The 13,153-nt window shown below is 45.5% G+C and overlaps 1 protein-coding gene across 4 annotated transcripts in view; it reads right to left on the bottom strand.

Annotated features, from left to right (window-relative positions):
- The window catches only part of sez6b (seizure related 6 homolog b), a 1,259,716-nt gene that overhangs the window by 29,574 nt on the left and 1,216,989 nt on the right, over positions 1-13,153 (bottom strand). For 2 of the 4 annotated variants that reach the window (XM_072469584.1, XM_072469581.1), the window contains 2 exons: positions 8,649-8,766; positions 4,792-5,378 (listed from right to left, as the gene is read on the bottom strand). In XM_072469584.1, coding sequence (XP_072325685.1) covers positions 5,219-5,378; positions 8,649-8,766 — 278 coding nt within the window. In that variant the 3' untranslated portion in view covers positions 4,792-5,218. Of the gene's footprint in view, positions 1-4,791; positions 5,379-8,648; positions 8,767-13,153 lie in introns of those variants that run through there. The other 2 variants (XM_072469583.1, XM_072469582.1) reach the window with 2 other exon arrangements.

Consider the following 13,153-nt stretch of genomic DNA (forward strand, 5'->3'; position numbering starts at 1 on the left):
TGAATGAAGAGTAAGAACAACAGCAAACAAAATAAACAGATGCCACACACTTTAATAATAAATTAGTATTCATCCACAGTTACTAGAGACCATATTAATTAGCAGTCACGTAATCCAGTTTGGCGCAGTTTTCTTATAATAAATAACAAATAAATTGGGAATAAATCTTTGTGCATATGGTACAATACTTTAGTTTGACTGGTATTAGATGTTTTTGTGTTTAATTTTTAATATTCCAATGTTCCATTGCAAATAAAGCTATTGGACTGAATATACAGATTTTCTCCCCCCCCCCCCCCCTGCCCCAACCTGGTATTTACAATTGTGCATTCTCCTGAAGGTTCACAAACTAAATAATACCAAATCAATAACTAGAATGAATGAATAATATGGTAATACTTGGTGTATGTTTTGGTCATTACTGTTTCCATCTTAAAGCCTAATTTGTCAGTCAACCTGGTTGGAAAAATAAATCACAACCTTGCAAATAACAATCATTTTTAACAATAGAGAATGGATTCAAAGTAGAGCAACATATCATTTTCTTCCACACAGTTCAATCTTGCAAAATACTTTCTTCAGAATAAATATCCTACAGTAGATCTATTTATAGGTGAGTGTAAATCTAACATTATGAAGAATTTTATTTTGCTTTTGACTTGGGTTTGAATTTTTGTGGGAGTCACTGCTTTAATACTTTGATTCAGGACATTAATATTTTGATTCAGGCTGGTGACTAGACAAATTGTCACATGAATGGCGGCACAGTAGCACAGTGGTTAGCACTGCTGCCTCAGAGTTCCAGGGTCTCGGGTTCAATTCCGGCCTCGGGTGACTGTATGTGTGGAGTTTGCACTTCCTCCCAGTGTCTGCATGGGTTTCCTCCGGTTGCTCCGGTTTCCTCCCACAGTCCAAAGATGTGCGGGTTAGGTGGATTGGCCTGGCTAAATTGCACCTTAGTGTCAAAAAGGTTAGATGGGATTACTGGGTGGGGTGCAGGCGTGGGCTTAAGTAGGATGCTCTTTCCAGGGGCTGGTGCAGACATGATGGGCCGAATGGTCTCCTTCTGCACTGAAAATTCTTATGATTCTATGATATGACTCTATGATCACATCCTGACTGCCCACTGAACACCAGGACACCATTTTCCCAGTCGCCCGTGCAATTAGCGCGGGTCTCACACGTTGGCTAATTGGAAAATCAGGAATGCATTAATGTTTTTTTTACTCAATGCAGCAGAGCGCCATCTTGGAAAATTTCTCCCATGGAATCTAACATGGAATCTGTCTGCACTGTGGGTGCAACAGCATTTGTGAAGAGGCAAACACTTTTAAATTCCTTGACTACATAGTCTGCCAGCTGACTTTGACATCTCACTGCTCTCCACTGAAGGTGATTAAATGTTGCTGCCTTGGCTCCATTGGCATATTTTTCAGTTTGCTTCGGACAGATTTTAAGCAAAGATCAGTGGAGTGAAATTGTTCTGGACAATCTTGGTAAACAAAACACTTCAGACATTTTCATGAATTTTTTTTCTGTTATTTTATTGGAATTAATACCAAGTTATTTTCAAAGTGTTAGAGTGTCCACTAATAATAATAATAATCTTTATTATTGTCACAAGTAGGCTTACATTAACACTGCAATGAAGTTACTGTGAAAATCCCCTAGTCGCCACACTCCGGTGCCTATTCGGGTACACTGAGGGAGAATTCAGAATATCCAATTCACTTAACAAGTAGGGCGAAATTCTCCCGAAACGGCGCGATGTCTGCCAACTGGCGCCCAAAACGGCGCCAATCAGACGGGCATCGCGCCGCCCCAAAGGTGCGGAATGCTCTGCATCTTTCGGGGCCGAGCCCCAACATTGAGGGGCTAGGCCTGCGCCGGAGGAATTTCCGCCCCGCCAGCTGGTGGAAACGGCCTTTGTTGCCCCGCCAGCTGGTGCGGAAATGACATCTCCGGGCGGCGCATGCGCGGGAGCGTCAGCGGCCGCTGACAGTTTCCCACGCATGCGCAGTGGAGGGAGTCTCTTCCGCCTCCGCCATGGTGGAGACCGTGGCGGAGGCGGAAGGGAAAGAGTGCCCCCACGGCACAGGCCCGCCCGCGGATCGGTGGGCCCCGATCGCGGGCCAAGCCACTGTGGGGGCACCCCCCCGGGGCCAGATCGCCCCGCGCCCCCCCCCAGGACCCCGGAGCCCGCCCACGCCGCCTTGTCCCGCCGTTCAAAAGGTGGTTCAATCCACGCCGGCGGGACAGGCAATTTATCGGCGGGACTTCGGCCCATCCGGGCCGGAGAATCCAGCGGGGGGGGGGGGCCCGCCAACCGGCGCGGCCCGATTCCTGCCCCCGCCGAATATCCGGTGCCGGAGACTTCGGCAACCGGCGGGGGGCGGGATTCCCGCCAGCCCCCGCCGATTCTCCGACCCGGCGGGGGGTCGGAGAATGACGCCCGTAGTCTTTCGGGAGTTGTGTGAGGAACCCCGAGCACCCGGAGGAAACCCACGCAGGCACGGAGAGAACGTGCAGACTCCGCACGGGCAGTGACCCAAACGGGAATCGAACCTGGGACCCTGGCGCTGTGAAGCAACAGTGCTAACCACTGTGCTACCGTGCCGCCCACTAAAATAGCAGACAGAGGAATTACATGCGAACAAGTAAAACACCCGTATACAGAGGGTATTTTTTACGATACACAGGGAATGGGGAGGCTGATTTTTGATTGGGCCACAGATCAGGTGAGCAATTGCCAGGATGTTCTCCCCACCTCCTCAATGTCGTTGGCAGGATGTCCAATCAATTCTGACAGGCTGCTGTTGTGGGTTCATTGGAAACCTGGTGAGCCTCGGTGGAGTCGTGCCAGCAGCATTCAAATAAGGTGCCTGGGGGCCCCCACAAAGTGGGGTGATGGGGGCAGGGTGTGGGGGAGGTGGGATGATGGTGGTTGGGATGATCTTGGCTATGGGCGAGGTGGAACATTCATTGCTACCTCATGAGTTTACCTGGAGCAATTGTCAAAAGGCCTCCATCGGTTCCTTGTAGGATTGCTGGTTAGGCTGTACTACACCTGGAAGTGCTAAAATGTCATCAGTGTCCTATCCAGGTCACAGGATCCCAATTTGAATAGATTAATAAGGCTCCCTCCTTTGTCCCAAGTCAGAAGACTGGTTTCCTAAAGTGAAAACTGCATCAGGTGGGGCTTGGGCAACAGGCCAGCAGAGAGCCTTTAAAAAAAAAGATTTCACCTTGCTATGCCCTGTATAAATCGAAAAGCAGAGCAGTAGTGAGATGAAATGTTAGTGTCACTACTGAACAGTCAGGACTCACTGAGATCGGTGGTCCAGTTTTAACAAAGCTTCTTACATTTATTTGTCATGATCTTTTATAACTCAAAAAGTTCTTGTAAACGAGTGTGGTAAAAAGATTGTCATTCCCAAGTTATTATTTGCTCAGTTTTGGGCGACAACCTGCGAGAGAAAAAAACAAATCTCACCCTTTACTTGTGAGAATGATGAGGTTAATACCTCTTAAAATTTCTTGGCAATGACTTTGTATCGAGAAGTAGGAGCAAACGCATCCTCAAGGAAAAAGTCTCTGAATAATAAGTGAACACCAGGCATTTCATATTAAGAGTGAAAAATATCCAATCCCTATTTACTCACAGTAAATTAAACAGGGTTTCACCTCAGATAGCTCCATTTGCCAGTTGTAGTTAAAGGTTGGCATGAGCATTTTGCTTTATTTATTTTATTCATTCATGGGATGTGGGTGTAGCTGGCGAGGCTAACATTTATTGCCCATCCCTAATTTCCCTTGAGAAGGTGGTAGTGGGCTGCCTTCTGCAGTCCGTGTGGTATAGGTGCACCCACTGTGCTGTAAGGGAGTGATTTTGACTTGTTAATTTGCTGTGTGTAAATAGAGATGGGATATTTCTCGACTGGAGTTTTTTTTTTGCCCGCTCCAATTAGTGAACGGATGAAAACGGGGCCTACAAGTGAACATTTCAAAACGTCAGCCTCTCTGCTCATTAAATAATTTGTGGCATTTTAAAATTCTGAATCATGGGTTGTATTGTACAATGGATATTTTAACAGATTAAAAAACTGAGACTCAGCATTAAATTGAGGGCAAGGGGACAAGGCCTACAGGACCAAGGTGGAAAAGACCAAGATAAATCATAAATGATTGAATAGGTGATCAAGTGTTTATGATTTAAAAGCCTTTGAACTGGGATGTCAGTGTTTGATGACCATCCCTCCCACCTCAGGTCCCTTGTAGAGCAGTGAGCTCAAATGGCCTGCCCATGACCATTGAGGAAGTTGTTTTTAAGAGTCTGCAAAGTATTAATCAATTACCAGATGATGCTCCAGAATTTTTCTTAGGCCGGAAAGTGCATCTGGATCCTTTTTGAAAAGGACAAAACTAATTTCAGTAACTCTGGATGCCTTTTGTTCATCATCTGCTAATAACACAGGCTCTTTTGACCAGATTATGAATGTATCAGGTGTGCCTGCAACCCTTTTTTTTTAAATTTAGAGGAGTCAATTATTTTCTTTTTCCAATTAAGGGGCAATTTAGTGTGGCCAATCCACCTAACCAGCACATCTTTGGGTTGTGGGGGTGAAACCCACGCAGACAAGGGGAGTGTGCCTGTAACCCTGCGAGGCAACCGCAAGTGCAGGATTCCGGAAAAGCCGGGAGTTGGAGGGAGAAACCTCTCAGTTTGTGTTGCTTAACCCACTCAACAAACACCAAATTTCTAGTTCACTATCAACCTTAACTGAGAGTGACTGAACTTTGAATTATCCAACCTCCTTTATTGCACGTTCAGTAATACAGCAACATCCCTTCAGCATCCTGATTCCCAGAGACACTGCACCAAAATAACACTTACATCAAACGCAATCGATTCTAAAGCAGTAGGACGGAGACCACGAGGAATATAAACGTGAACGTGCTAACTTATACAGAATGTTTTGCAGTTTTCCAACAAATGAATGTACCTAGAAACAGAAACTTAAAAGAAAAAATGGAACCTGACACAACAAAAGGTCACACAAACTGCAACAAAAATTATACTGAAAATAAATTAGAATGGTAATGGTTTTTAAATAGATATGCAAAGAATTTGTGAGATGACAGACTGATGGCTTCAGGACAGTTTCGTGCCAATGGCATGCAGCCGGTGAGAGGTTAACTGTGATATGATGGAAGCCGTTCAGGTAAGGACAGGCGCAGGATCCAAATCCCTTAGCTGGAGGGGCTCATTACTTACTCCTGTCTCGTATATGGGATTGTCAAATGCCGATTCCACGGTGATGTGGTTGTAGGGATGAGGGCCGGCCAGAGGCAGCCTTAGAGTGGACTTACCCTGGAACCTGGGAAGAGAAGTGAAGTAAAAAGAGGCAATTTCAGTTCAGTCAAATCTCTTCTTGGAGAAAGAACATTGCACGTTAGGCAGAGGCTACGAAAATTCAGTTTTTACAGAAACTTGAGTGTTGATGCCCCTCACACTACAATAACAACTTGCATTAATGTGGTACCTTTAACGTGGTAAATGATCCCAGGCCCTTCCTCAAACAAAATCTGACACCGTGCCATGAAGGAGATATATGGGGTGGGATTTAACTAAATGGGAACAAAGTCCCATGGCGAGCGCTTTTAGTCACGTGTTTCCCGGCGCTCACAGTGCCGAGAACCACAAGGCGATAAAACGGCACTCGCATTAGATAGGGGCCTCAGCGGGGAATGTGCTGTCGAGGCCGCACATAGACCCTTTCTGTGCACTGAGGAGCTCTGCCTGCTGGATCTCAGCAGTGTAGCGAGAGATCGGGACGCCATTTTTAAATGATGTCCTGATCTCTGGAGCCCCCGAGGCGACCTCCGCCCGGAGCGGAGGTCCTCAGTACAGGAAATGCGACCGAGTGTGGCCTCGGCAGGGCGTTCCCCACTGAGGCCCAAACTACCCCCGCCTAGAGTACTGTTAGAAAGCGCTTGTAGCGCCGGGAACGACCCCCCCACCCTAAATCCTGCCCAGAACAGACTGTTTTTTTCCCCAGTTAGATCACGCCCATTTTCTCTGTACTTCCTGTGGCCAGGGATATTTTGGGATAGAGTTTCTTCGTGGTTGTGCTTATCCACTAGTGCAAATTGCCCAACAACAGCCAAGCCAGTGTAAATGATTGAGGAATTTCCAGCTTAGCTTAGATTCAGCTCAAATCAACTTTGCACCATCTTCTGTGCTGGTTCAGAGAGAATTACACTTGATGCCGGCCACAGGTCCAGACTGAATTAATCTCCGTGGTGGGTTGTGCCCCTTTGCGAACAGGCTCTTCAAATTAAGCTTTCTTTTGCGGTGCATGTAAACTGGTAGACACATGTTAAAAACCTTTCAATACTAAAATGTATTTAATTTACAAGGAACAGAGCAGCATATACCAAGAAATGTGTCAATGTTTCTGTGTAGTTTTCAAAAGTAAGTTTGGCTTTTCAAAACCAGATTGCTTGCAGTTAGTGGATTAGACACTCATATTCAAAATACTTACAGTTTTGTGAAATACCCTTTTCAGCTGCATTAATAAAACTGCACCAGGAGATGACTCTTAAATACATCAAGGAATAGCAAAAAAATAACAATACGCTGCCTGATTTCATTGGTTCAGGGAAGAATTTTAATGCTGTGATTACGCAAATTAATTTAAGTGGAAACTTGAGCCAAGAGCTGCACATTATTTCAATGGAGAAAGACTGCAGAAAACGGCAGCACAGAGAGGTTTGAAGGTCCTCGTACATAAATCACAAACAGCTAGCATGCAAGTTCAGCAGATAATTAGGAAGGCAAATGTAATGTTGGCCTTTATTTCAAAGGGAATGGAGTAAAAAGTGAGGAAATCCTGCGAAAACTATACAAGGCACTAGTTAGACCTCAGCTGGAATATTGTGTACGGTTTTAGTCCCCTTATCTAAGGAAAGATAGACATGGTCTTGGAGGCAGTCCAGAGAAGGCTCACGAGGTAGATCCTGGATATTGAGGGATTTTCTTGCGAGGAGAGGTTGAGCAGGTTGGGTCTGTACTCATTGGAATATAGAAGAATGAGAGGCAACCTTATTAAGACATATAGGATTTTCAGGGGCTTGACAGGGTAGATGCTAAGGGGATGTTTCCTCTTGTGGGAGAGTTTAGGACTAGACGGCATAATCTCAGAGTAAGGGAGTCGCCCATTCAAGACAGAGATGAGGGTTTCTTCTTTCAGAGGGTAATGAATCTGTGGAATTCTTTACTGCAGAGGGCTGTAGAGGCTGGGTCGTTAAGTATGTTCAAGGCTGAGATAGAAAGATTTTCAATCAGCAAGGGGAATCACGGGTTGAGATAAAGCAGAAAAGTGGAGTTGAGGATTATATCAGACCAGCCATGATCTTATTGAATTGTGGAGCAGACTCGATGGGCCGAGTGGTCTAGTTCTGCTCCTACATCTTATGGTCTTATTTCGGTTTTGGTTAAAGTGACGCACTTTTAAGTGCAATTTTGCACACAGATTTCTGATCATGCCCGAAGTGGAAATTCTACCCCATAATGTGTAATCCTTGATGTGTCAGCTGGATGTCGTTCATTGAACTGCTGGTATCACAATGAAGAATAAGGGGCGGGATTCTTCGGAAACTGGCGGGGCGGGCAGCTCCGGCGCGAAGGAGTGGTGTGAACCACTCCGGCGTCGGGCCGCCCCGAATCCTCCGCACCTTCAGGGGTTAGGCCGGCGCCGGAGTGGTTTGCGGCGCACTGGCCGGCGCGGAAGGGGCTTGGCGTCACGCCAACAAGCGCTGAAGGGCCTCCGCCGGCCGGCGCGAGTTGGTGCATGCGCGGGAGCACCAGCGTGTGCTGGCATCATCCCAGCGTATGCGCAGGGGGGGTCATCTCCGCGCCGGCCATCGCGGACTGTTACACTGGCCGGCGCAGAGGAATAGAGTGCCCCCACGGCACAGGCCCACCGCGGATCGGTGGGCTCCGATCACGGGCCAGGCCACCATGGGGGCACCTCCCGGGGCCATATCCACCTGCGCCCACCCCAAGGACCCCGGAGGCCGCCCGCGGAGCCAGGTCCCGTTGGTAAATACCTGTCGTAACATACGCCGACGTGGCCGGCCGAAAACGGGCGGCCACTCGGCCCATCGTGGGCCGGAGAATCACCGGGGGGGGGCTGCTACTAACGGCCCCTGACCGGTGTTGCGCGATTCCCGCCCCCGCCAAATCCCCGGCGCCAGAGAATTCGGCAGCCGACGGAGGCGGGATTCACGCCGCCCTCCGGCGATTCTCCGACCCGGCGTATTCCACTATCAATAATTAGAAGAATGGACCTACTGAATCCTTCATGAATTTAGGGAGATTTATCAGATTTCTGAGTAATTAATTCCGCCTGTCTATTCATAAAATGTTTTGTCACAACATGAACAAGTATGAACGAAGAAAAAAGAAAAATGCAACTTCATTGTCTTCCAATAGTGCTTTAAACAGGCTTTTAAGCTAGGCTAGTTGTTAATATTCAATTCTTGCTTTCATGCAAATTTATTACTGAACTTCCACAGAAGCTGAACACACTGCATTGCTATGTTCAGCTCCCGTTGATTCCTTGGCATTTTCTATAACGACTTACTTTGTGAAGTAGAAATAGATTCCACCAATGAGCAGCGCTATGACAATCACTGGAATAAATACCGCAATGGCAATATTGCTTCCTTGCATCTGGTTCAGAGAGGTTGCAGGCTTGGCTACTGCAAGAGAAGTAGGTACCTTAGACATATTAAATAATACACATCTTCCGACGGACACATAGATCATTCACAAGTTGTAAAGTATACATTCCTAAATAGCTCTCCACTGAGTTAATTCCCCTGCCTTTCTTGGTTGAAATGTTTCTACTTTAAATTAAAAGATAAGAACGACTTGCATTTATATAGCGTGTCTTGTGAGAGTACCTTTAAGAAATGGGTGTTTATCAAATAGCTGTAGTGGGTGTACCTTTAAGAAATGGGTGTTTATCAAATAGCTGCATTGATGGCAGAGTGTGGGTGGAGCTGGGCTGTCTGTCTGTTTATACTTTCATTTTTGAGCTGGCAGCTACGGTGTGTGTTTAGTTTCGTTTTCAGAGTTGGAGCTGCATCCAGCCAAACAAGGTGTAATTTTGATCTCTCTCTGCATGAAAAGAATGTCTTCAGATCACTTGCTAATTTAAAAGTGATAACAGCTCTCAGTAGAGAATTTAAGCCTGCTGTCTGTGTTAAAGAGGGTATTTGTCTTATGGATGTTGCTCGGAAAGATTAAGGGTTACTTATAGAGCACTGTATTCTTTGGGGGAAGTATTTGAGTTGATAGTTGCTAAGGTGTTTACTGTGTGTTTATAAAATGTTAACTGGATTCATAGAATAAACATTGTTTTGTTTTAAAAATACTTTAGATCTCTGTTGCATCACATCTGTAGAGTGGGCCCTTGTGCTCCACATAACCAAAATCTATTAAAAGTTATGGGTCAGGTGAGCTCCATGATACACTTTGGGGTTCTCGAAAGCCTGGCCCGCAATATGCGCTATGGATGACAACCGAACATCGCAAGGTGGTTTACAGCAAATTAAGTACTTTTTGAAATGTCGTCACTGCTGTAATGTAGGAAACACGGAAGCTAGTTTGCATACAGAAAACACCCACAAATAGCATTGTGATAATTGCCAGATAATCTTTCTTTTTGATGTTGACTGAGGGATAAATATTAGCCAGGGCACTAGGGCAGCGCGGTAGCATTGTGGATAGCACAATTGCTTCACAGCTCCAGGGTCCCAGGTTGGCAAGCGAGTTATGGCTGATACTTCATCATCTGCTGCCTTTGCAAAAGCTAATTCTGGATTCACTTTACTCTTTGGACTGTTCCTCGTATGATACTTACTATCCGCAGTGGAAAATAAGTTCTCCTAACCTCGCGATTTTTTTCTTTTGCTGGTAACCTTAAAGTTTGGTTGTCTAGTTACCAACTCACCAACCAGTGGAACTATTTGTTTCTGATTTATTTTAGCGAAATGTTTGTTCTCCTCTTAACATTTGTTCTAATGAATGTAACCTCATTTTTTCTAGTATTTCCTAATAAGTAGAGCCTAGTATAATCTTGGTGAATGTTGTCCATTTAGTGTCCCTTAGTGTCCAAAATTGCCCTTAGTGTTGGGAGGGGATACTGGGTTATGGGGATAGGGTGGAGGTGTGGACCTTGGGTAGGGTGCTCTTTCCAAGAGCCGGTGCAGACTCGATGGGCCGAAACGCCTCCTTCTATAGTGTAAATTCTATGACTTTCCTCAATCCTTTCATTCTTGTGTTAAGCTCAGGAAGTGGCAGTACTCTTGCCTGAGTCAAAAGTGTGCATGCTCATGCCCCAGGATTTGAAAACATACTCTAGGTTGATACTTCTGAGGGAGTACCTTTCGCAGGGGTCACGTTCCTGTGAAACTGCGAACATGCTTTTGAATGGGACTCCATTAGATAGGTTGCAACCATGCGATTGCAGCATTGGTTTGGGTAGTTATCTGTGTTTCCCTTCACTTAAGCTGTTAGACTTTGGGTGTATATTCCACGTTTTATTTCCAAGTTCCAGCATGAGCAGCTTAATTTGAAACCCATTTAATGATTGCAGTCAATAAAAAAAAGAGAAAAACCCAGGGCTAATCAGGTACGAAATATATCCCGCAAAATTCCTTCTCCAATCCCCCACTCCTCAGGTCACTGAAACCAGCCAAGGAGGTGACATGAATCAAGGATTACAAAGATTTATGGACACTTAGATTCTGTATTATGTGATTTGTGTCCTTGGCAAGAACTAGTCCAGTTCCCACTGAAAGATAACCCACCCCGCCAGCCAGCATTATATTTCGGAGTCTCTCTATTCTCCGAGAAAAGACAAATCACCAAGTCTATTCCTACTCTCTCATAGTTTAAACTGGTGTTCACTGCTTCTCTCAAACTCGTTAACCTGTAATAAGATATAAAATTACAATGGACGGGATTTTCTGGCCGTTCCCACAGGCGGGATCTTCTGGTCCTGCCGACGGCAACCCCTTGCCGGAGGTTACCTAGAGGCTGAGGGTGCGGACGGTGGGAAACACTTTGAAAATTCAGTCGCCAGCTAATGGCGAGCTGTCGCCGCAATCCTGGGGGACGGGGGACGGGGGACGGGGTGGGGGGAGGTGGGTGGAATCCTGCCAAGAGTGAGACAAATCTGATTTGCGCATTTGAAAACAGCAATTTTAAAATAAAAGGTCTTTTGCAAAATTTGGACATTTCAAATACGGACAAGCAAACATTGCTCACGCAACGGGCAACGAGGTGTACGAAGAATGGGTAAGTGAAAACGTGAACAAGGAAGTCGTGAAAGGTGGGACCTTACTGTACTATATTGTTGGAGGTACGGTCATTTTGAAGTGACATTAAACTGAGGCCCCTCAGATGGATGTAAAAATTTCATGATATTATTCAAAGGAGAGCAGGAGAGTTCTCTCCTGGTCAACAACGATCTCTCATTTAATCCCACCAAATATATTGGCCATTTAGTACCAGTGGGTAGCACTGTTGCTTCACAGTGTCAGGGTCCCAGGTTCGATTCCCCGCTTGGGTTACTGTCCGTGTGGAGTCTGCACGTTTTTCCCGTGTCTGCGTGGGTTTCCTCCAGGTGCTCCGGTTTCCTCCCACAAGTCCCGAAAGACGTGCTTTTAGATAATTTGGACATTCTGAATTCTCCCTCTGTGCACCCGAAAAGGCGCAGGAATGTGGTGACTAGGGGCTTTTCACAGTAACTTCATTGCAGTGTTAATGTAAGCCTACTTGTGACAATAAAGATTATTATTTATCTTGTTGTTTTTGAGGGACCTGGATGTGCAGAAATTGGCTGCTGCATTCCTGCACAACAGTAACTAAACTTGAAAGCAAAAAAATAATTGGCTGAAATATGCTTTGGGACATCTTGAGGATCAGAAAGTTGCTTCAGTGATCAGTTTAATGATTCTCCTCTGCACTCTCAGGATGAAGTAAGTCCATATCGCTTTGTGTAAATCTGTATCATCTACAACTCTCAGCATTTCAAATGCTTTAGACATCCCCTCAAAAATAACCTTTTTTCTCCCCTGATGAAAAAAGTTATTTCCCACAATTCTTCCCTGATAACTGGGGGCCCGCCCCATGGTATCATCCCTGCCGCGTAGCTTGGAATCCTCCAATATATGAAGGCCTGAAGTATACTAGGGGGAGGCAGGAAAAAGAGGGTTTGTGCTGCATTCCTATTCTGATCTCCACCCCCCCACCCTCCCTCCATCATCTCCTCCAACCCACACACCTCAGTTTGCTGAATTAAGGTACAGGAAGGCTGACTAAACCAGAGGAATGGGGCTTAATTTATATTCTGTTATTTTGTTTCGTCAGTTTGGGTGGCCCATTTTCTCCTTGAATCGTGAGTGGTGTTTTGCCATAATAGAAACCTCGTGATGATATGTTCTCCTCAGATTCAGCTTCACCAAGCGCCACGACCCGCAGGCGCGCTTAAATTACATCTGTTGACTGTTTGTGTGTTGTCGATTTCCTATTTCTGAGATGTAGCACCTTGCATTTATCTCCATTAAAACTTTAAAGCACTTCTCATTACTTAATAAAGCCAGATCAGAGCCTCCAACACTTTCTACTTTGTGAATGGTATCAATAATTTGTTGATCTTGTGAACTCCACTCAGCAATACTTGTCACCAAGAAACATTTTTGGCATGGATTAATAAGTAAATCAGCTGTAGTTTATTTAAATTATAGACTGTCGACACTACAGTACATTATTGGCATTCACATATTCCCTGGAGCTTCTCGTGCAATAAAAGGAGCATGGATTAGGCGATCCATAGCCCATCTTGATCTAATGTGCTTGTTTGCTGATGTAGTATCATTAATCCACTGCTTTGTAATTGAAATACTGTTAGAAATGCTTCTCCTGACTCTGGCCCACCGTCATCTTAACTGGGATAGCATTTCATGAACCTATGTTCCAGTGCAGCTTCACCTGCATGAAGCAAAGGCTGGAAATGTGGGTACCTGCTCCCTAAGGTTTTCCATCTGTTTAATTTCAATAGAGAAACATTGGTGACGT

Source organism: Scyliorhinus torazame, chromosome 12, assembly GCF_047496885.1.
Source record: "Scyliorhinus torazame isolate Kashiwa2021f chromosome 12, sScyTor2.1, whole genome shotgun sequence".
NCBI classification, from domain to species: domain Eukaryota; kingdom Metazoa; phylum Chordata; class Chondrichthyes; order Carcharhiniformes; family Scyliorhinidae; genus Scyliorhinus; species Scyliorhinus torazame.